The 24724-nt window shown below is 41.2% G+C and overlaps 2 protein-coding genes across 3 annotated transcripts in view; one reads left to right on the top strand and one right to left on the bottom strand.

The window, feature by feature from the left end:
• The window catches only part of GOLGA2 (golgin A2), a 49868-nt gene extending 40190 nt beyond the window's left edge, over nucleotides 1-9678 (bottom strand). The window contains 4 exon segments of the mRNA XM_054997660.1: nucleotides 130-258; nucleotides 3850-3930; nucleotides 4335-4457; nucleotides 9553-9678. Coding sequence (XP_054853635.1) covers nucleotides 130-258; nucleotides 3850-3930; nucleotides 4335-4457; nucleotides 9553-9600 — 381 coding nt within the window. The 5' untranslated portion in view covers nucleotides 9601-9678.
• SWI5 (SWI5 homologous recombination repair protein) lies at nucleotides 4416-24520 on the top strand. Of its 2 annotated transcripts, none has more exons than XM_054997663.1 (6): nucleotides 4416-4499; nucleotides 16937-17273; nucleotides 21518-21566; nucleotides 22767-22888; nucleotides 23401-23495; nucleotides 24436-24520. In XM_054997663.1, exons 2-6 carry the CDS (start codon nucleotides 17065-17067, stop codon nucleotides 24498-24500), a joined length of 540 nt encoding a protein of 179 aa, XP_054853638.1. In that variant the 5' UTR covers nucleotides 4416-4499; nucleotides 16937-17064; the 3' UTR covers nucleotides 24501-24520. The 2 variants fall into 2 exon arrangements, with proteins under 2 accessions (XP_054853638.1, XP_054853639.1); XM_054997664.1 differs by lacking the exon at nucleotides 4416-4499 and adding an exon at nucleotides 9607-9644.
• Nucleotides 24521-24724: the final 204 nt, after the last annotated feature.

The raw sequence follows: 24724 nt of genomic DNA, 5'->3' as shown, positions 1-24724 counted from the left end.
TTGACCTGCATCACAATTAACACCTTGGTAACCCTGTGCCACCCTCAACTCATGCTGAGCTTCCTTTAAATATAAATTATAAAACCCACCATTTGGTGCTCAGTACAGGTGACACAAACGTTCACAAACCTGTGGCAGATGCATGCTGCCAGGACCTGGAGCGGCAGAGCCAGGCAAACTGTTGCTGTTAGATAATGTGGGGACATCGGCAGCAAGTTGTTCAGCATTATGAGTGGAAACACCACCATCACAGTACACCTGTCACAAAACATACCACAAGTGCCATGCAGGTGAGAGTGACACAAATGAGCACATGCACGCAAAGAATTTCTGCAAGCATTTGTCAACCTGAAACATACATGAACATGCCAGTGCTCTCCTCTGAACGAAGCTACATCCATCAATTTTTTAAAAAATTATTCAATCTTGCCATTTTGGGGGGTGGCTTCCTGCAGACATTAATATTTTCACTCTGCTTTGGCATTATGCATTTTCAGCAAAGAGCAATAACGAGGCTAAACCAGAATAATGTTATATTGGCCATTTACTTTGCAAAGCGCACATCCCCGTGAAAAAGAGCAATCTGGGAGGAACGGAAGAAAATGAGTTAGTGACTGTACAAGTGGGATTAGGTGGAAGAAAAGCATCTCTTCCAAGGCGTTGCCTACAATTCCTAGCACCAGAAAACTTATACAGATCCAAGGGAAAGAGGGATATTGCCTGTTCAATCTTACTGAACTGCTGCCCACTAATCCCAAATCTGATTTTTATTAAAATACTTTAACATGGAAAGACTGAGAGAGAGCCCGTGGAAGTAGTTCTGAACTTCTGAAGAAAAGGCAGGGGGTTATCTTTTCTCCAATCTGAGCTGCTGTCATGCCCCCACTGTATGATTACAGTGACCTTGATTGGGGCAAGTTATTACATCTTCAGGCAGTTTTAAAAAATACCAGAATGACTGGCGTCCCACATCCCAATGTAACAAGCCCCTTCAACCTTCTTTGTATCATACTACCCTAGCACAAGGGAGAAAATGTCATTTTTCAGCTTATCAGACTATGCATTTTGTTCTTTGACATATCCTGTGTGTGATTCTGATCAATAATACAACATACTAGCCCAAATGACAAAAGCAAAGTCACAAACAGAAATATCTTAAATCTGTGGCATTCAATGGGCCTCAAGGAAAAAGAAGAACATTATGTTGGTAACTTGAAAGTGCTGAGATCCCCCGGTACATCGGAATTTACAAGCTGTTCCCTCAAGGACTGTTTTGACAAGTTTCTGCCCTGACTAAATCCAGCCCCAGAGGAAGAAGGACTGCCTGCCCTACTTGTGTTGTAAAGGAACTAACAAGAGAACTAGCTCAGCTGCCTGCATTCATCTTTTCTACTTCAGTACTGTCAAATATATGTTCCAGGTCAGCATTTCAATCAGGCATTCTACCAACAAGAAAAGGAGCAGAAATTCTCCCTCATGCTCCAGGTTCTAATGAAAAGAGTAACATTATAAGAGACCTTTTGTATTAAAACCATCTCAGAAAATATCACTTGGACAGCAGTTTTAGTGCACAAAACATGTTACTGTCATCTGATTTTTCCTCAGCATGTCTTATGAAGATTAATATTGTTCCCATTTGGACAGGATGGGAACGCTCATCCAAAACTACCATGTGAGAGTTCTTGATAAAATGAAATCTTGAACACAGGTTCAAGTGCTCAAGTCACTGAATCTCAAAATCTAAACAACAGGTAACTGGCCTATCTTCCTGTCTTAGCACATCACCCAATTTGGCCCAAATAATGAGTTCTATTAACCTATTATTCTGAGGCCAAATGATTTCACTGGACAAATTCCTTCCCTGTTCTTCCTCACCAGACTTATGCTGGACTCCTTATTCCCCAAAAGAGAGGTCTCTGTTATTTTACTGCTACCATTGAAGCACTGAGGCTGAGTGACTTTCCATGGTAAATAAGGAACTAAAAGCAGGTATCAAGTCCAAGCCTATCTTCAAAGACTCTTGAAATATTCTTTAGGAATAATTGGAAGGTTGACAGGCATTTTCTCACAGGCTGGTCAACTTCATAGGAGATGCCAGGCAGAGAGCTTTCTTGTAAATGCTTTTTTCTGTGTATGTACAGGTTCCCATTAGAACAACATAGAATTATATTTCATCTATAACAGGCTTGAAAGGAATATCAGAGTGATTCATCTACCACACCACACAAATTCTACTTTTTGTCCCTGACATGGTAACCAATACGCTTATCTCGGTCACCAAATACGAACAGAACAGAAGCTGTAAATTTAAATGGGTCCCACAAATGCAAAGTTACTGTTTGGCAGACATGTGCCAACACTTAAAATAAGGCTTTATTTCTGGGTTTCTATTATAACAACCACTTTTGTTTTAAACAAACGGAACCTGAGCTAGTGAAATCAACTCAAAATGTCTATTTTTTCTAACGCATATATATGTTAGCAGTCCTTGAAAATACAAGTGATATGAAGACACCAGAATTTATAAACAACAAAAAGTATGTTTAACTTCCTGCTCACAACAAAAAGGAGAATCATGGAAGTACACAAGAATAGTAAGCCAAAATCCACCGTGACTAACTAACTACAGCAAAGTTAGATCTCATATACAATAAATAACCTGAAACAGGTTACAGTTTAGTCACAGATAAAGGTTATAAACTTCTACACATGCTTTAAAGAGTACCATATAAAGTGCACAGTGTTAATAAATAAATACAAAGTACAAAAATAAGTCAAATCCATCTATAACCAATAGTCCATATGGTCATGACTCATGTCTCCAATTAAGAAGTCAAATGGTAAATTTATTAATAATATCCTTGCTGGATGCTTTATACTGTTGTAATCTATTTCTTATTTTTCTTTTTCTCATAGGAGAGGATACGCCGTCCCTGCAGTGCTGCCTGACGAGGAGCCTGGCTTGCACCTTATTTCCGAGTCCCTTTTTCAAGAGCATGCTTTAAATTATTTCCAGTCTCTTCTTTACTTGCAATTCTTCACAGATTTCTCATCAAGACCACTTGATAATGATCTCGATTTTTCATCATCAAGATGAGAAATTTATGAAGAATCGCAAAACTAACCTATTTCAGGGTTGATTCCTGAATGGTATCTTTATTGTGTTTGGGATCTAACTTTGCAGTAGTTAGTCATGATGGATTTTGGCTAGCTTCCTGCTCAGGCATATCTGAATGTATATTAGTTCTGAGACTTCATCACTTGTGCAAGTTCCATCACCTGTCAAAACATGAGTTGGCATGAAAAAGCGTACAGCTCATCCACCAGGCTAAATGTTTTATTAAAGATGAGTGAGAACTTGCCCTTTGTGATGAAACGCTTCTAAATTAAAGCCGCTTACATGGAGAAAAGATTATTACAAGTGTAGAAGTCAAACTCAGCCTGTACTCCACAGTGAACAATGCCACATGTATTCATTTATCACCACTCTGGGAAACAGGAAAACTTGAGGGTAGCTCTCCCTAGCCAATCCCCTCAGAGATGCCCGGCATTACTGCAAAGCAACTGCTCTAAGCAGTCATCTTAAAAGTCAAAGGCATTCCCCTTCTTCACCCTTGAAACTTGAGACAAGACAAGGAAAATGCACATATGACCAACAAGGGAGAAAAAACTGGGTTAAAAATAGCTCAGTGTTAATGATGACAACAACATTCACACAGCTGGCAACAAATATCCCCGAATGAGGTTCTCTTCCACCCACCATTTTAAAAATCCCTCTTTTTAAAACAGGATCTGAAGCATGCAATATGGACAGCAAGCCAGTCGGACAGATTCTGAATGCTGCCTCACCTTCCTCTTGTCCAATGAAGGTATGGCTACCCCATTGGAGCGGTTAAGGTCTGACACCAGCACCTTCAGAATGTTCTGAATCTAAAGGAGGTGAAAGAAAAGGGGAAAGAGAAACAGCTGAGAAAAGGGACAGAATGAGAACACTCATCAACTGAGTTCCTGAAGCCAAAGGAACAAGAAAAAGGATACTGGCTGAGATCCTAAGAACATCTAGATGAAAATCAGTTTTCCTGAAATCAATGGAATTTATTTGCAGATAATCTGTTTAGGATTAGGATGCAACTCTCGCCCTGAAGATGAATTCCAAAATATCCCCAGTGAGCATTTCCAAGAATATAACTATAGGAACAAATGCTTATTTCTAGAGTTTGCCTGACCTTATTTGTCCATCCAATGCAAGATAAACTTATCACCATTTTCAATTTCTTACAACTTCAAGCTTTACCTTCAAGGACAACTATAAGAGAAGACAGTAAGCCACTCACGTTTTCAGGAGACTCCCTGCCGTCATTACTTGGAGTCTCCGGTCTACTTCCTTCTTTACATTTGCGTTTCTTCTTTGCTCCAGCAGTTAATCCAGGGCTATTCTTCTGCTGATATTCTTTCAGCTGAGAAACAGAAGAAAAAAATTTAAGTCCAACTGCAATAAGGTATGTTTTCTGTTCTGATATAAGGTGATTAGGAGAAGGACATGCTTACTGGACTCCAGGGGGATGGTGTATTTTTCAGAATAATTACTAGCTAAATGCATACAGTCACTATGGGGAAAACTCAAAGAAGATGTTGTGTCTCGTTTTGTGTTTGGTAAAGTTTCAAGATTTTAAGTGATATCTTAGGTTGAGCATGACTGATTTCTTTAAAATGTCATGAACTCCATGCCCTGATGCATGTCAATCACAGATGTAGACACTAAGTAAAAAGTAATCTCCAACATGGGTCAACAGTATTATCCAGACAACAGAGTTCAGCAGAGACCTTCAGCAAGTTAATGCCCAAACCTCAGATGTTGCAAAACCACCAGATACAGATTTTGCAGACATTTGTTGCACCTCTAGAATAAACTTAAATACTTCTAATCTAATCTAGCATATTCGGTCATGTAGCCATATGATACATGATGGATACAGAAAGGACGCTAAGACATTTCAGGAAGACTAAAATTTTAGAAGAAATAAATTCATAAGAACTACAAATATGTGACTGAAGCCAACAATCAGGGTTGGATTTTTTCCTCCTCTAGAAGCCCAATACACTACCCACACCAGCTACACCTGGCCAATTTGGAAATTCTGATAGCCCAGTCAGAGTCACATATGAACTATGAACAGGCAATAATTGATCCAGTCACTCAATATGTTACCATGCTAGCAGAGCAATCCTAAGCAGAGTTACTCCAGTCTAAGACCACTGACTTCAACGGGATTAGATTGGAGTAAATTTTCTTAGGATTGTGCGGTATATTAAAGAAATTAACTCAGGTCCATGAAATTACTTAGTTTTAAAAGTTCCTCTAGTCTACTGTAATCACACTGATAACCAAGGATAAAATTCTTTCATCATTGAAAGGGAAAAAGATCTATTATTCACTTAAGAGCTACACTCCCCCCCACCCCCGATATTACAAAGTAAGCACTATTCAGGAGATCAAAACTTAAGACTGAACTGAACTCCAAAACAGTATTTTAACAAATAACTGTTTATATATTTTCTTTTGTTATTTGATTTCACTAATTTCATAAAAGCACAATGTGTTTTAAGCACTATACCAATATAAAAGAAGTTGACAATAAAGTAATGACCTTAATATTCTACCGGGGGGGCGGGGTCTATGCAAATGCCTACAACAACAGCAACGTACCAAACAACTCATCTAAACCTCTTTGAAACCTACTTCTGCCATTTAAGTTTAATCCCCAATACTCTAGGCCTCAAATTTACTGCACCTTCAGTTAATAAGTGACCTTCACCAGTTTTCCCGTAGTTTTATTAGGTCTTGACTTTTACGGCCATCCTGTCCAGTTCATCTAATGAAAACTTCATCACTTTGTGACCCACCAAGTTAAATGCAGCTCACTAGTCCAGTCATGTCTGGCAGTACAACAAGGCTATGGGGACCTCTGGTTTTTGCCATCTGTCCTGGGCTGAAAACAAGAGGTTTTTCAAGAACCTGCTACACTATAATACACAGCACATACTCTGTTGTTGTTGTTTTAGAGCACATAAATCTTTTGCCTTTTACTAAAGATTTCTGTGGAGAGTACATAGTGTCTGGCCTTAAGCTCTGATGCAATTAACTATAAAATCCACACTACAAATGAATAAACAACTGTCAACAATTAAAAGCATTACACATACACAAACACAGCTATGCAAAAATAAGAAACAAAACCTAGCAAAATCATCATCTCCAAAAGCCCTTTGAAATGTGGCTTGGGCATCTAAAAACTTAAAAATGGACAACTGAGAGTCATCTTGGGAAGGCATTTTCACAGACTAGAAAGCCCTTTTCACTGCTAGCCACACCTCAGTCAGGGACAGAACATGGAGCAGGACCTACAAAAAGGAGACGGAAAGTGCAGGTAGAGTCATATGGGGGAAAGTGAACACAGTGCTGTTTCAAAAATGTTCGGTACCAGCACTACTAAATCTCCTCTGTCCTAGAATATCAACACCCCAAAGTAGAAATATGAACTCCACTGAGTCCTAAGGATTTGACATCGCATGAAATGCAAAATGCAGAACTTGTCCCAGGACAGTGAAGGCTCTGGGTCAACATGTGTTTCTAATCACATTTCTTCCATACTGCCTAATTCAAACTGCCAGCATCCCTAAGCCCCAATATAACAACTCCCATATAGTGTTGTGTTTGACTTTGACTCTCTGGAGTAAATCTGTCGGTATGGACTGTTATTTTTAAGCAAACATACACATGCTCCATGTAAGCAAGTTTCACCGAGAATCTGAGCATCAAAGCCAACAAAACCAGCCCTTCTCGTTCTTATGATCTAAGCCCTGAGAGAACCAGAAACATCCATTCTTGTTCACAGAATTCAATCCTGACTTCCTAGGAATAAGTCACCAGTTCTACTATAAGCAAAGCTTTTTGACTTTGACAGAATTAGAAAACCAAGTTTGGCTGCTCAGTGTTAAAATGAATTTATATATGAACATGGCTGCCTACCTAGGCAAATCATTGTGTTTCCTTTTTAATTTTATTATTATTTTACTTTTATTATTGTTTTACTTTTATTATTGTTTCAATATTCTGTAGTTTTCAATATTCTGTAGGCTTCTTTGGACAATTTTTAAATAGTAAAACGTCTTATAAAACGCCTTTAAATAAATAATCAGTACTGATCTGCTGCATTCAAATTTCATCAGAGCGTCAGATGGAGCTGCATTTAGGTCTAACCGCAAAACTGAACAAACTCTGACATGATATGGGAACCACTACTCCCCAGCTTTATAACCCTCCATTGTAACCCTTAAAGGAAGAGGGGGCAGGCAAGCCTCTTCTCCCAGAAAAAAATCTGAGAAATTCTTTCTCAGCTTCCTATAAGAATGTAGGATGCCTCTTTCATTTAGAGAGTAAAGGAAGGATTATGCCTTCACCACACCTTCCTCCCACAAACAAGTAAAGGTACTGTCAACTTGAGATGGGAAGGTATATTACTCTTTATTCCCTATTGGGCAGGGGTCAGGCAACCTAGATTATCACTGAAGCAGGACTGCACCTCAGCTTTTTGGTGATCTGAGGCAGAATTCAGCTGCTGCCAATGCCTTCCTCTCAGGACACTCAATTACAGCCCAGTGCATGGCACACAGTGACAGCTCTTCTGGCGATGGAAAGTTAAATGCATACAAATATTCATTCTAAAGCATAAAGAACCAGCTTGGAGATGTCACTACCTCAGTTTTGCCACAGGCAGATTTTCAATAACAAGTAGAAAAAGCTGCTTATAGCAGCAGGGTTATCATGGATCCAAGATTGCACTGCGAGTTCATGTGCCCACTACAGGAAGCTTTGCATGCATAACAGGCATTTGAGAACAGTGGTATGTGAGTTGTCACTGCCACCCTCCACCAACCCAAAGCCAATGAAGCAGTGCGTACTGGTAACACTGCCCAAAATTTCATCTGAGAAAGCAGCTTCACCCAGCTTGGGGGCATGGTTGCACTTGCTTTGCTCTAAAGATTCCCCCAGCACCCAATGTATGTACTTAGGCTCCTACAAAGTCCTACATAAATTGAGAGGCAACTGTACATGGGAAATACGTGCACAGCCCAGCAAATCTCTTCCTAAACAATGCAGAGAGAGAGAGAGAGAGAGAGAGAGAGAGAGAGAAGAATTAGGAGACTGACTGTAATCTTTAACTTGACCTTCATCTTATTTAAGGGATTCAAGGGTTGATGCATACAGAAAGACACACACACACTCACATGTTATTTGTGTAAACATACTTTTCTGAGACTGATCCACAAAACAAAAAAAGGAAAAAAGTGTTGGCAAAGGCAACAGAAACAAATCTTCCATATATTTAAAACATGTATCTGAGACATTTAACAACAAAGAGTCCCCATCTTTCTCCCAAATCTACATGGTGGTGGTAAGAATCTACTCTTAAACATTCAAGGCATGTGTCTAGGGTGTTTTAACAAAATAAGAGTCTTTCTTTCTCCCACATTAAATCTACATGAGGGGATCCTCTCAACAGAAGCATTCAGGATGGCTGATCAGGGAGCTCTCCCCTCAAACTTGCGGGGGGCAGACGAGAATCCTTTCCTTTCCCAAGAATGCAAGTACTGTTTTTAACACGAAGGGAACCTCTTCCTTGCTCTCCCGCTATACAAGAGATGCTCTTCCAAACATTCAAGGGATATTAATAATAATAATAATAATAATAATAATAATAATAATAATAATAATAAAAAATCTGTATCAGCTTAACAAGGCCAATCAATAATAACATGTGACCTCTGTTTATTGTTGATTGTGTTTCGGATAATTCAAATAATGATGATGATATACACTGCTCTTCTAGACAGATTACTGCCCCACCCAGAAGAATAATGAACAAGTTAGTGGTATTACTAGCTCCCCACAATACAGCTGGGGGGCTGAGAGGAGGGGCTTCCCCAAGGCCACCTACGGAGCTCATGGCAGTAGTGGGATTCGAACCAGTAGAGTGCCGATTCGCAGCCGAACCACTTAACCACTGTGCTACAGCAGAAACTAAACCCAAATAAAAAAGGCTCTTCTTGCAAACATAAAAGGGGTGGATCTAGCATGTTTAGAAAGCGGCGACCCCCATATCACACCCATTTGGGGATCCTCTTCCAGGCGGTCTTCTATCTCACGCCCCGAGCCCTCTCTGGGAGTGGGTGAGCCTCACAGACATCCAAGGGGCGTGTCTCGGATATTTAAATACAGGGGGGGGGGGTTCTGATTTTTCGACTTCTGTCGTTGGGTTACGGGGAGGGGGGGGTCCCCTCTCTCTCTCCTCCAAGGGGCGCCTCCACTTCCCTTCGCCTCCACGACCCCACGGGGGGCAATGAGGCCTGTCCACAACAAGGGTAGGCCAAAGAAAATGGGAGGGGGTTGGGGGCGTGCCTAGGCCTGGAGGTTCCTTCCCGGACGCCGAGAACTCCAGCCGACCTGAGGAGAACTCCCCGGGCCCTCCTCCCTGCCCGCGGCCCGCTTACCTTCTTCTTTGCCGCCGCCAGCTTGCTCTGCCTGCTCCCGTCCGCCATGTCCGAGCCGGGCCCGGGCCACGTCAGCCCGGAGGGGGACGAAGGTGGGTGGGGAGAGAGAGAGAGAGAAGGAGCGAGCGGAGGAGAGGAAAGGAGAAGCTCCGCCCGCCGCTCCTGCCGTGCTCGGCTGCGCGCTCGGCTGACGCGCCCGGGCGGGCCAGGACGCCGGGCCAGAGGGAGCGCTCACGGCGCACGCGCGGCCCGGACGGACCCGGGGAAAGGAGTGGGGGCGCTGGCACGAGCCTTTTCGCGCCTTTTCCGTGTCTCTTCCTTCCCCTCAGAAAACCCCGTTTTCTCTCCTCTTTTCCTATTAACGTATTATTAGTATTATTATTATATCAAAATTAAGAAAGAAAGGGAAAGGGTTCAGCAGATTTCAAAGTCCCTTTGCCCGGAGAGGGAGACTTTCTCTCATTTTTCTGCGTTTTAACGTATTATAGGAATTATTATTAAAAGGAAAGGGATAAACGAGTTGTAGATTACTTTCTTCTTAGAAAAGCGCTCCCACCCCCTTTGTTGTAACGTTATCCTAGGAATTTTTAAATTTTGTTATATTAAAAAATTAACATAAAAGGCTTAAGACCAAGATGGGTAGCCGTGTTTGTCTAGCAGTAGAAAAAAGCAAGAGCCCGGTAGCACATATAAGACGAAATTAGTGGTAGGGTATGAGCTTGAATGAGTCACAGCTCACTTAAGGGTTAACATTGTCTCAGAGTAATTTCGCCTCGGCAAAAGAGACGTTTCTATTCTTTTTAAAGGGAAATGGGTAAAAGTCGGACCCAGATGATTTTAAAGGGGTCCTCGTGAGTGTATATGATTTTAATATGGAAACAAAATCCCTGTCATATTGCAGATGATGTTTTTAGTCTATAGGTTGCACCAAAACAATCATGCTTCCACCAATTTATGGGGCCGCCATGTGAAAAAAAAAGGTTCCAAGGTATGGTTCTTCATGGATGTTAAAGATTTTTGGATGCTCAGAGCATACAATCTCATATCATGTCCATAGCCACAGATTTAACCACAAAAATCCCACATCCACTGCGTTGTGGCACTGCCACAGTGAAAAAGTGTGGTTCCAAGGTACAGATCTTCATAAATCCTCAAGATGTGAGCCAAACGGAAAACTCACCATACAATCACATACCATGTTTATAGCCACAGACTGAACCACAAAAATTATACATGCTTCATGGGACCACCATGGCACAAAAACATGGATCTTCTGATTTTTTTTACATGAGGATACCCAAAATTTACCATCCAGTAACAGTTGCATGATTTTTGTGGTTCAGTCTGTGGCTGTGGACATGCTATGTTATTGAATGATGAGTTTGGGGTAATCTTATGTAAAAGTACAGAGGATCCATGAGGGTCCACGCTGGAGAACCATGTTTTTGCGCCATACATTGCTTTGGTGCTACCTATAGGCTATAGACTAAGACATGGTCTACAATATGACAGTGTTTTTACTTTGTTTCAAAATTAAGATAATAAGAATTCATGAGGACCCTTGTCTTGGATCCATGTTTTTGTACCATGGTAGCGCAGTGAACTTCTGGATCTGTGTTTTTTGTGGTTCAGTCTGTGGATCTGAATGTGATACATGATTTGATGTTGTATTTATGGATGTTCTAGTTAAAAACTACAGGATCCATGAGCATCTGTGTAGATCCGTGTTTTATGGATTATTGCAAGAAACAAGAACAATGGTCAACAGGTTGTACATTAGTTTCTTTCCTCAGAAAAGCTCCCCCCCCCCTTTTTGGCATATTATAATTATATTAGCTTTAAAGACAAAAAAGTTAACAAGTTATACTGAAGTTTCCGCTCAGAAAAGCCTTTTCCCCTTTTCCCGCTTCATTTATATTATTTTCTTCCTTTTTATTATATTATGAAGAAAAAATAAGTCAACAGGTTGTGCTGTAATTTCCCCCTCAAAAAGTCTTTTTTTCATCATTTTAATGTATTATTATTATTATACATTACAAATTTTAGAAAAAGGAAAGGGGGGTTTTCAGAGAGGAAACTACAGTACAACTTCTTATTGTAACTAATGTGTTTACTTATATTAGTGATCCTTACAACCAGCGAGCAAAATAGGCTAGAAGAATTAACCTCATGTTACAAACTGGAGGGAGACTCCCTCCAATCTGTAACATGAGGTTAATAATAATAATGAAGAAAATGAGAGTTTTTTTCTTGTAATAATAATTTCTACAATAAATAGTAAAACACGTATCTACATAGATCCTTCTGGATTCTATAGTTTTTTTCAATAGAACACCCACAAATCCAACATCAAATCATATATCACAGCCAGGGCCACAGACTGAACTATAAGAAATATGGTGCCCTGTCAGGGCAGAAGAGTAACAATCCCACATTCAGTAAAATTAACTCACAGTAAAATAATAATTTTGCGGCACATTAATGACTGGCTGCTTTACTGTGGGACAAATATGGACCATTGAGATTTTAGTCCAGTGTAGGGTTGCCAGCTCCAAGTTGGGAAGTTCCTGGAAATCTGGGGGGAGAAACCTGGAGAAAGTGGGGTCTGGGGAGGGAAAGGACCTCAGCATGGCATAATTCCATAGAGTCCACCCCCCCAAAGCAGCCATTTTCTCCAAGTGAACTGATCTCTGTGGCCTGGAGACCAGTTGTAATTCCAGGAGATCTCCAGCCACTACCTGGAGGCTGGCAACCCTAGTCCAGTGGCACTTTAGAGATCGACAAGATTTTCAGAGTGTAAGCTTTTGAGAGTCAGATCTCCCTTCTTCAGACACGAGTAGGAATGGGCCTTTATATCCCAGCCAAAGGTGGGTGGGACTTTACAAAGGAGGACATTAGCTGAAAGGAGGTGCAATGCAGCTGATTAGAGCAGAAATTAGCATCCGTAGTGAGATAAGAATTCTCTCTGTTCAGCCCCACCCCCTCCAACGGGAGGGGCACAGGTCCATTGTTCTGAATTTGTGAATAAACCCCATTTCAGTAATCTCACTTTGTAATCTCCCCTTGAAGTTTCTCTGTTTGAGGACACCCGCTTTTAGGTCAGCAATGGAATGTCCTGGAAAATTAAAATGTTCTCCCACTGGTTTTTGAGTGTTGTGATTTCTAATGTCCATTTATTCGTTTGTGTAGGGACTGACCTGTTTGTCCAATGTAGAAGGACAATGCTGACACTTGATAGCATATGTAACATTGGAAGATGAACAAGTGAATGAGTCTGAGATGGTACAACTGGTGATGTTAGGTCCAGTGATCGCACTGTCGGAGTAAATACGACAACAGAGTTGGCATCTTGGTTTATTGCAGGCTCTTGTCCCAGAGTGCATGGCAGTGTTGGGAAGTACATTATTATGAATGAGAAGTTGTTTAAGGTTAAGGGGCTGTCTGTGTGGACAAGAAAAGTTTTGCCTCCCAATGTATGTGAGAGAAGAGGATCATTGTCCAGCACAGATTGCAAGTCACTGATGATGCATTGAACTGGTGTGAGCTGAAAGCTGTATGCGACCATCAGTGGCGTTCTGTTGTTGTTTTGTTTGGGCCTGTTTTGAGCAGGTTATCCCTTGGTATCATTCTGGCTTTGTCAATCTGTTTCCTTACTACATCAGGTGAGTACTGTAATTCTAAAAATGTCTGTTGTAGATCCCGTAGGTGAAAGTCTCTGTCAGAAGGACTGGAACAGATGTGGTTGTAACGTAGAGCTTGGCTGTAGATGATGGATTGTTTGGAGTGTTTGGGATGGTGATGGGAAGCGTGCAGATATGTTTGCCGATTGGTAGGTTTCCAGTATAAAGTGGTTCTTAGGGATCCGTCATGTATTTGCACAGTGGTATCTGGAGAGCCAGTTTGGTATAGTGGTTAAGAGTGGCGGGACTCCAATAGAAAGAACTGGATTTGATTCCCCACTCCTCTGCTTGAAGTGACCTTGAGTCAGTCACAGCTCTTTCAGAGCTCTCTCAGCCCACCCATCTCATAGAGTGATTGTTGTGAGAATAGTAAGAACACACTTTGTTAACCGCTCTGAGTGTGGTATTAAGTTGTCCTGAAGGGTGCTATATTATTATTATTAATCATATATAAATAATAAATTTTATTTATTTATGAATTATTATTGAAATATACTTCCTGTGTGGATTGATTCATGATCAGGTTGATGGTGGAATGGAAGTTGCTGAAAATAAATCACTGTGAGACCCTTGTATGTTTTACAGCCATACATATCAGTGTTTTTTTCCGGTAAAGGCATAAGGCACTTGGATGAGCCCAGATTGCTCACTTCTTCCCATCTGGTACAGTGAAGTCATAAGAACGCTTTCTTGGAAGTAAACCACAATGAATAGACTTGATTAGGATTCTGGGTAGATCTGCTTAGGATGGCACCGTTAGTAGAGCTTAGCTGTGGTCCAGGAGAACGAATTAATCCCTGCTGTCAAGGAATACTTTTTGAATTGGTGGCAGATCACCAGGAGAATTAAGTTTCTGAATACGACCTGTAAAAATGTTAATTTTTGCCAATACTGTCCATAATGTGACGAGATACTATGTGACATTTTCAGGGGCTTTTTCTGCTTGGACATTTGTCCCTCCAAACTGTTATAGGGTGTTTTTGCGTAATACTTAAACAGAGCTGGCTTTATGCACAAGTTAAGTAAACTAGAGTTTAGGGTCTCCAAACGAGGGGCTTCCAAATAAGAACAAATGAATAAAAAATACTAAATTACCGCTTTTGGTAATGCTATTGAGCTATCGTTTAAGGCGTCATGATGGCTTTGTACTTAAAAGATAGGTCTTGCGATGCAGTCAACTTTTAAGAGCTCAATCCTAAAGAAAGTTACCCCAGTCTAAGCCCATCATTTCAATGGGCTTAGACTGGAGTAACTCTTCTTAGGATTGCACTGTAAATCTTGTTGAAAGTACAGAGTATTCAGGGGTTTTTCTATCAGACCAGCAAAGCATTTACTAGACAGATCATGTATATGAAAGTTCAGTGCCATACATGCCAGGCAGTGCAGCTGGTATTTCAGGTACAGCCAAGCCCTTCCCTCTGAGTCATTATTAAAGAGGTGCACACAGTGCGTCTGATATAGGAGTGGTATTACAAAAGTAAGCCCAAAAGAATGCTTCTTCCCAGGGTTTCAGAAGGGCCATAGAAGCCATCCTGCAAACTCTATCTTCACAGGAACTATCTCCAAAGGGGGACTAATTCTTTTGATTTATACAGATTAACAGCACAATCCTAAAGAGGGTTACTCGAGTCTAAGATGTTGAAATCAATAGGCATAGACTGGAGTAACTCTTAGGAGTACGCTGTAAATGTAGGATCGTTATGGAATACTTGGCATTTGCTACTGACACATCCCTAAAAAAATGCTGAAAGAAAGTTAACTGAATAAGCATCTGTTCACATATGCAAGAGAGTAAACTGAGCCTGAGTAGGCACGATAGGCTTGCATGCACCACTGCAGATTGCAGAGGATGTATTCCAGCTTTGAGCAGTCTTTTGCATTTAAAAAACCCTCCATGCAATCGAAAATTAGCACAGTGGGGAGAAAGCATTTATTTTCTTTGCATACCATGCTGCTTTACTATTTGCAAGGCATTTTTAACTAAGGTAAAATTTTAATCTGTAAGGTATGTAAACAACAGACATTGTTTCCCCAGTGCAGTATGGAAGTGGTGCAATCCATTCTATCCCCTCAGTTCTCTGGAATGTATTGCCACCTCATTCTCGTGCCTGAGTGAATTAGGTGAGCATATACTGCTGGTCAACTCTATCCTGGTGGCATGTACTGATTACCGAACCAAAGCTGTGTAGTACCTTTCCTATCCAAAGGTTAGGGATTTACTTTTCTACTTTGCATTTCTTAGCAATATAAACATCGGCAGAACTAAGTTATGGGCTGAATGAGGAGACCTTTCTGTTGATGGTTGCTTGCTTCTTCACATTGTGCTTTGCTTTAAGGTCAGGAATGCCGCACATCCAGAATGGCAATGTTAAAACTATGGTCTAGTTCTCATAATCAACCTGTTTCTGTAGCACAGTTGCTGTGTGGTTGAGCACAGGTCAACCCTCTGCTGGTTGAACTCCCACTACTGCCATGAGCTCAGCAGGTGGCCTTGGGTAAGCCACTCCTCTCAACCCCAGCTCCCCAGCTGGATAATAACATTAATTTTGTTCACTGATCTGAGAGTCTTTACTTTTTGTTCTCAAGGTGTTTACAATAACAGAGATAAACACCTAAAGCCATCAAATATAAATACATGATATTGGTCATCAAAAGAGAAATACTGCCATCACTCAAACTCTCAAGAAACAGCAAAACAATTAAAAACAACCACAAACACATGAACACACGTGATGCTGCTTTATACTGAATCAGACAATTGGTCCATCAAATTCAGTATTGTCTACTTAGAACAGCAGTGGGTCTCCAGCATCTCGGCAGAGGTCTTTCATACCTCCTACTGCCTGTTCCTTTTAAAGCGGAGATGTCAGGGACTGAGCCTGGGGACCCTCTGTGGACAAAGCAGCTGCTCTCCCACTGAACCACCGCTTCTCCCAAACAATAATACTATAAATGCCGCAGTGCAAAGGAATAAAATAAACTTCCAAAGGACGGGACTTCTTTTTAATTTCTGGTGGAAGGCGAGAAAACCTGAGTATTAATTGTTTTGGAGAGAAAAATCAAGTTCATGGGAAATAGGAGAGCAAACTTGGTTTTCTGGTTTTGGCTGGGTCTTCATGCCAACTCTGTCTTTGCAGAGTGCATGGTGCTTGGCTTGCTTACTTGAGGCATCTAGATGTATGTGGTTTCTGCAGAAAACTTACTGTGGTACAACCTGTGATTCTTGTTTCTGGCATATAGATTGGGTGAAGTAATGGGGTGGGTGGGGAACCAAATAATTACCACCCTGACATGAAGTCGAGTTGGATTTCATAGTTCCCATATCCACAAAGTCACTCACCAAATTCTGACTAACCAATCTTGCTTTAAACTCTACTGCATTTTTTAAAAAATCATGTTATCATTATTTTTAATAGCTAAATAGTAAAAAGTCAAGTAGCACCTTTAAGACTAACCAACTTTATTGAAGCATAAGCTTTCGAGAACCACAGGTCTCTTCGTCAGATCTGACGAAGGTTGCTGTGGCTCTGAAAGCTTATGCTCAATCAAGTTGGTTAGTCTTAAAGGTGCTACTGAACTTTTCACTATTTTGCAACTACAGACTAACAGGGCTAACACCTCTGGATCTATGACCATTAATAGTTGAAGATATTACTTTTGCAATGTGATTTACATTTAATTATTACTATTTAATTTAATTACAGCTATCTCCTAGTTTTACAGCTTTCAAGCAGGACTCACGACATACTCCAGATTCTGGAACTGCAGAACTGGAAATAAGTCAGGCTTCAAAAGACTACAAAACCCAGCAATGCCTGCGTGAATTGCCCGGATGGCAAGTCCCATAGTGCTTCGCCCCTTACTTTTTCCTACTCCAAACCCCAACATGCAAAGCGAAGAGGAAGTTGTCAGAGGCGGTGGTTGTGCTTTTAATTTGCCTGGCGCGCTGGATAATCCCGAGCAAGCATCCCCTTCGAACGGGGGTTTGAATCAAAGCCCGGCAGCAAGGGGGAGGCCCTCCCCGAGACCCCCCCTGAGGAGGTAAGAAGAGGCACAATCCTGGGAGAGGCAAACGCATGGTTTCCTTTCTCCCCTTGCTTTTAGGAAGCTTGGTGTGAATGGCGACTCGCAAGCATCTTTCTTAGCCTGTCAAAGGAGCCTTTATTTTATAATATATATATAATATATACAGATTTATTTTGACGCAAGCATAGTTTGTTTGTTTATGTCTTTAATAGTCCGCCTTTCTTACTGAGACTCAAGGCGGATTACACAGTGTGAAATTACAGTCAGTTTGAAGGACATTTCCATAAACAATGCCATAGGGTAAATAAACACAATTTTGTAAAGACATAGCATTAGTAAGAATTTTATTGCCTATTCCGCCAATCGAGAACTTTTATTGTGTGTGGAATAGTGTTTTAATGTTTATAATATTTTTATTGTTTTTAAACTGTGTTACAAATTGTATGTTGTTACACCGCCCTGAGCCTGTCTGATGGGGAGGGCGGTCTAGAAATGCAGTAAATAAATAAATCCAATGAAGTTGAAGAACTGCTGAAACAGAACATAAGCAATTCTAGGGCTTACATTGGACAGCATGAAGCACAAGTAGCTCATAGGAGCATGTATTTAAGACAAGTGGTAGTATGTAAGGCAACATAGTGGTGAAGTCTATGGTCCCTAACTCATTAGCCAAGCATCTGAGAGTACCTCGCTACAACACAAAAGCGTTTTTGAATAAGTCGGTTTTGCATCATTTGTGAAAAGCTAGGAGAGTGGGGGCTCTCCTGACCTCCTCAGGCAGGCCATTCCACAGAGTAGGGGCCACCACAGAGAAAGCCCATGTAACGGCTGCTGTTGATTTTGCTCATGTGCAGGGTGGCATCTGCATAGAAATGTCACAGGCCATGCCTTTTGCACTTTGTAGCTTTTTCGTGGTTCTGTTTACATTTGTTTTGCCTTGGCTACTGTAAGAGCCCCGTGGCGCAGAGTGGTAAACTGCAGTACTGCAGCCCAATCTCTGCTCATGACCTGAGTTCGATCCTGGCAGAAGATGGGTTCAAATAGCTGGGGGCAAAGTGTAGATGACTGGGGAAGACAATGGGAAACCACCCCATAGCAAAAAGTCTGCCAAAAAAAAGTGATGCAACGTCCCCCATCCCCCATGGGTCAGTAATGACTCGGTGCTTGCACATGGGATTACCTTTACCTTTGCAGCTGCCTCCACACATGTTGGATAATGACTTTTGATGCACATTAGTGCAACTGGATTTTCCTGTTTCACACAGGAAAATCCAGTTGCACTAATGTGCATCAAAAGTTCCTGTTTCACACAGGAAAATCCAGTTGCAAACGATCACTATTGTGCATTGAAAGTGCATTATCCGATGTATGTGGAAGCAGCCTATGTATCCATGCGTGTTGGTCTATGTGTTGACTATGTGTTGTGTCTGATGAAGACAGCTTAGGCTGCAAAATCTGTTCATCTTTACAACACTACAGTACTTGTTTTGATTTTGCTGTGACGAGATATCCCCTTCTGGATCATGTATCAGAATGAGGTGATAGAGTCCTAAGGTGGTGGAAGGGACTGTGCTGCTTCAGCATGCATCTGGGGAGAAAAGAACTATTTTGGAACTTCCTTTTATATAGATTCAGGTGGGTAACTGTGTTGGTGTGCAGTAGAAGAGCAAGTTTCGAACCAACTTGATTCCCAGGATAGGAGCTTTCACAAGTCAAAGCTTTGACTCTCGAAAGCTCATACCCTGAATATCTAGTTGGTCTCTAAGGTGCTATTGGACCCGAATCTTGCTCTTATATAAAGAAAGAAATCCTGCAGTCATAATAAACGAACAACGAGCAGGCTGGGCTTTCCCTAATGTGCTGGTTTTCTATTTGCAGACTGTTTAGACTATAGGTAAGAGAGCAGAATGATTACTACCTAGTTCATCTGCATGTGCAGACCAGACTTCAGATTTACAGGATGAGGTTATGTACAAATCTGACTTTTTAAAGCTGTGGTTTACTGAGTGTTCTGGGTAAGGATGTAAAAATAAATTATCCTCTCTCTTAGAAAAATGCTATGGTACTGTATATATCTACTTGTGAGAGGGAGTCCCATTTAACTTCGTAAGATTTCTAAGGAAACATGGAAAAGATTAGCCTTCAAGGCTGTAATCCTAAATCTATTGTTGGGAAACCAGTTCACTGGTTCACTTCTGGATAAACGATAGCAAGAAATCAGACTATGAAAGTGTTTGATGGAGTCAGTTGAGAAAATGGTACTTCGTTGTGTGTAGGTTTCTCTCTCTGCCTTCTGTGTTGGAGAAATCAAATACTGTCAACTGACCCAGTCACCTGACAGCCTATTTTTAGCCACAGTCAAATGCTGCCGATGGCTGTATGAAACCAACAATGCTACTTTGTAGGTGCCTGCAGTTTGGTGTAGTGGTTAAGAGTGGCAGGACTCTAATCTGGAGAACCAGGTTTGATTCCCCACTCCTCCACTTGAAGCCAGCTTGGGTAACCTTGGGTCAGTCACAGCTCTCTCAGAGCTCTCTCAGCCCCATCCACCTCACAGGGTGATTGTTGTGGGGATAATAATGACATACTATGTCAACCGCTTTGAGTGGTTGTTAAGTTGGCCTGAAGGATAGTATATAAATCAAAAGTTGTTGTTGTTGTTATTTTTGCTGGTGCATTTGTTGCTCATGGCATTTGTTTGCAAGAGCAGGAGTGAGAGCTTCTTGCCCCTTAGCAACCTTAGCAGCGCAACAAAGTTTTTCCTTCTGGCCCCGCAATATAATGACTCACATCTCCAATAAAAACTGGCCTGCTCCTCATTTAGGACAACTGTATTTTAAAATACGCTTTTTAAAAAGAGCTGTTGTTCCTTTGCTTGGTTTCTGTATTAATTTGATGTTTCTGGATTAATTTGATGTTCCAGCATGACAGTCAAGGGAAGAACTGTGGTGAATCATTCAGTTACAGAAACTTTAACTAACGTTGATAAAAGTTATACTAATTCATCACACTGTTTTTAAATAAGTTAATTTCACTGCTTCACAATAACAATTTATTTGGCTAAGCAGAATAAATGTCAAACTTATGGATGATTAAAATAAATAAAATAAAACTTTATTCGAATAAAGTTAATGCTTTAAAAATGCTTGGAAAATGTTTTTGACAAAATGTGACCAGTCATTTTGACTGACGGTATAACCCTGTGCAGAGTTACTCACAGGGCTTTTTTTCAGGGAAAAGAGGTGGGGGGAACTCAGTGGGTTGCCCTCAGAGAAAATGGTCACATGGCTGGTGGCCCCGCCCCCTGATCTCCAGACAGAGGGGAGCTGAGATTGCCCTCCAGAAACCAGTGGGAGAACACTTCAGTCTACCAGGACATTCCATCAAGGACTTAAAGGTCGCTGTGGTTCAACAGAAACCTTTCAAAAACAAAATCCAACGGGAGGCTGCTGAATTGGAATTCATATGCAAATTTGACTCAGTCAGGCTGGGACTGAATAGAGACTATGAATGGTTATCTCATCAGAAGTAACTGACTTCCTTAACAGAAACAAACTGATCTCCATATCAGAAGCTACTGTTTGCATCTACTCCTCCCTCCCCTCTCCACCTATATATCTGACCAGTTTCTTCTTGCCCTCCATGCATCTGACGAAGAGAACTGTGATTCTCGAAAGCTTATGCTACAGTAAAGTTGGTTAGTCTTAAAGGTGCTACTGGACTCTTTTTGATTTAGCCAAAGGAATGTCTCAATAATTCTATGAAGATAGTTTCAGGTGGGTAGCCATGTTGGTCTGTAGTAGAAGAGCCAGATTTCAGTCCAGTAGCCCCTTTAAAAACCATTTGAAACCTGTTGAGCCCCGACCTGAATGGCCCAGGCTAGCCTGATTTTTCCAGTTCTCATAAGCTTAGCAGCAGCATCCGTGGTTAGTACATGGATGAGAGACCATCAAGGAAATCCAGGGATACTATGTAGAGGCAGGCATTAGGCAATGGTAAAACAACCTCTGTTTGTCTCTTGCCTTGAAACCCCTTTGGGGTCACCATAAGTCAGCTGTGACTTGGTGGCACTTTACACACATCAGCCTGTTGAGGTCTACTGTTAGACTGGTGTAGGGTTGTGCTATAAATATCTTTTGTAAACTGGTCCCTATATCCCATTGGTCTTTAAGGTGGTACTGGACCTGAATCTTGCTCATTAATTCCAGCTACGTTTACAATTTGAAAGTCTTTTAAATTATCGTTTTCTTTTCATTCAGGACACCTACTGGAACCTGGAGAAATTGCAATGCACATTTCAAATCTCCTGTAAGTGACTGTATGCCAAACTTTTTGTCTGCACCTTAAGTCTGGGAATTAGCTAGTAGGGAAAAGTCATCTGGTAGTCTGGGATAGTCCAAAGGCCATTTTTGGGGTGCATGTTACATTTGTATCTGTATCTCTAAAAGGAACTAGAAGTTGATTTCATACTTTTCTTCAGTAACAAAGTTAGTTGGGGGCTTTATGCTAGTGGACATTTATTTCCAGGTAAGAACTTAAGAAATCACTTAGTTTTAAATTATTATTCCTATATACTGTCTTTATTCCAGTTCCCGTTCTTACCTCAGTTTTCTGTATTATGCTTACATGGTAACACTGTACTATAAAAAAGGAAGAAAACATATATCACACCTTGCTCAGAAGGGTGGGATGAAAGTGCAGTAAGTTGAGTATATAACTGTTGTGACATTTTGCCCCCATTATGAGACCTGTATATTGCTGTTTCCCAGACATCCTTAATGTTTTCAAGAGGTTCCAGAACTCCGTTCCACCATGTTCCGGCTCAAAAAAAAGCCCTGTGTGGAACCATTTTTATTTCTAAGAGGATTGGTAACTGACCATACTTTTCCTCTCATGTGTGATGGCAAAAATTATAAGTGGGTTTAGCGTATGTTGATATTGTGTTCATGCAAGTTAATATTGCATTATATCATCTCCTTAAATTAATATTTCTGTAAAACTAGTATTCAGATCTAATGTGAACTAGAACTTCAAAGATGCTTGCCATAAACTAGTTCTCATAGAACGATGCCAAACTTAGGCTCAGAGCGTTAGTAATTATGTATTTTTAGAAGGAAGAAGCTCCTACCTTTAAAAGCAAGCCTTTTGTTCACTGGGAGCCCTGTTGAGATGACCTCTGGTTTTTGAGCTTCAAAGATCTTTTGCAATTTACATTTTTCAAGTCATTTTTCAAAAGCGAGTGTTATTTTTTTGTATCAGTCTTGTTATTGCCCAGAAGACTGCAGGGACTGAACTCCTGCAGCTAATTTCAGAATTTTTTTTTCTTGGCAAAACATTTGAGAGCTGGCTGATTTGATTTTTTGACACTGTTCAAGCTCTTCATGGGTGATCTTCCTTTGCCCTTCCACATAATTGACAAGTGATGCATATGAAGTATCTTGCTTGGCTTCTTGGCATTGCAGTCAGTGCTGCAGTAGGGAAATGTTAAACAGTGACTCTGCCCAACAGGTCCTGTTGCCGAGGGCCTGTCAATCTGACACTGCTGACAGAGAAACCCTCCAGCATGAAATTGAAGAGCTGAAATGCAAGGACCTTGCTCTGGACCAGGAAATAGCACAGTTGGTGGCTGAGTACGTATCCATCCACTTCTGACGGGCAGTTTGAGATCTATATAAAAGTGCTGCAATATAAGGAGAGGTGCAACTTGCCAGCAAATGTGGCTACTGTATTTAGCATGGTAGTTAAGAGTGTCAGGATATAACAAGGGAGAGCCGGCTTTAAATTCCCACTCTTCATGAAGATCTCTGGATGACCTTGGGCCAGTCTCTCTCAGCCTAGCCTACCTCACAGGGTTCTTATGAGGACAAATGTGGGAGGGAACCATGTACACCTCCTTGTAGAAAGGGCAGGATTTTTTTAAAATAGGCAAATAAATAAATGGAATATTACGGAAGCAGAATTTCTTAGGAGGGCTAACTTAGGAGGTCTAATGATAGGATTGCAAAAGAAAGTGGTTATGACGAAAAGCTGGGGTGGATGGGTGGGTGCCGTCGCTTCTGTGATTCAGAGTAGCTACTTTCATTAAGAAAAATCAACAGTCCAGCTCTCTTATTTTGCTCTTTTCTATCTTTGCTGTTGGCAGAGGCTTCAGCCTGGAGGAATTAGACAGACATATTGCTTTGCTGCATGAATACAATGAGATAAAAGACACTGGACAAATGCTGTTGGGCAGACTGGGTAAGAACAATTTGGTGGGTCTTGCTTGCTGGGCTGAGAGTTCTCTCTTTAAAATGACCCCTTTAGAGGGAAGGCTTAGCTTAGAACAGCAGTGCTTTACTGTCAGCTTTGTATCACAGTGGGCAAGGAAGACAAAAGTCCCTCCAGCCTCTCTTCTACAGGGTTCCTTTCTGTGTCCTTTACATAAATCTAAATGTACGCCTTGCATTTTTACCTTGCTTTTCAGCCAAACCCTTGGCAAACACAATGGAGACTCATACATGTAAGGGTTATGAGCAGTTTGAAAGTGCGTGCCAGCTGCAGCTGCTTGCTTATTGGCAGGTGTGGCATCCATTCTGAAACAGCTTCTCTGGCTGCCTGTTTGCTTCCGGGCTCAGTTCAAGGCGCCAGTTGTTACTACTGATGCCCGTCATGACTTAGGACTCACATTACTAAAGGACTGCCTTATCCTGCATTTAACCCGGGTGCCAACTTAGGTCCTCGCAACAATCCCAAGCTGTGCCCTCCACTTCGTAAATGTGCTCCTCTTCGGTGCAGTCTTGTTGCTTTCTGCAGTGGTATTGCTGTTCTTGAATGGTCTAGCAGAAGAAGAGTGCAGGGCATTGTCACAGGCTGTCTTTCGTAGGGCTTGCAAAGCAATTACTCCATTTTTTTAATAAGACCTTTGTAGATTAATTACATTCGCTTTCCTTCATGGGTCAAAGAAAAGACTGCGTCTTTCATTTTTTAAAATTTTATTGTTTTATATTTTAATCCTGTTTTTTATTATGTAAGCGGCCTCGAACGCAAGATCGGGCAGTCTAGAAATGTTTGCTAATAAAATGAAATGCAGATACAAAAAAGTAAATGGAGCCAATGCAAAGATGTGTGAGCTCTAATATGAGGCATAACCCTCTCTTGCCATTGTTTTATCGGTGTTTTTTCTCCCTCTGTCCCCTAGCTGTAATCAGAGGTGTCACCACAAAGGAGCTGTACCCTGAATTTGACCTGGACCTTAACGACTAAAGAAGTGGAACGTGCCACTCAGTGTTAGTGCACAAATACAGCACACAGCTGTTGTAAGTTCAGACGTTCCAGGCAACACTCACTGAACGTTGTTTTATTGGAAGCTTTTTAAGTGAACGGTGATGTACTTAAGCCTCTGATCTGCTCGGCGGTGCTCGCGAAATGACATGCTCAGCCACCGATTATCTACCGTCCTTCGAGAGGCTACACAAGAGTCCCTTCAT

The sequence above is a fragment of the Eublepharis macularius genome, chromosome 14 (genome assembly GCF_028583425.1).
Source record: "Eublepharis macularius isolate TG4126 chromosome 14, MPM_Emac_v1.0, whole genome shotgun sequence".
NCBI classification, from domain to species: domain Eukaryota; kingdom Metazoa; phylum Chordata; class Lepidosauria; order Squamata; family Eublepharidae; genus Eublepharis; species Eublepharis macularius.
This window is presented reverse-complemented; position numbering and strand designations above follow the sequence as displayed.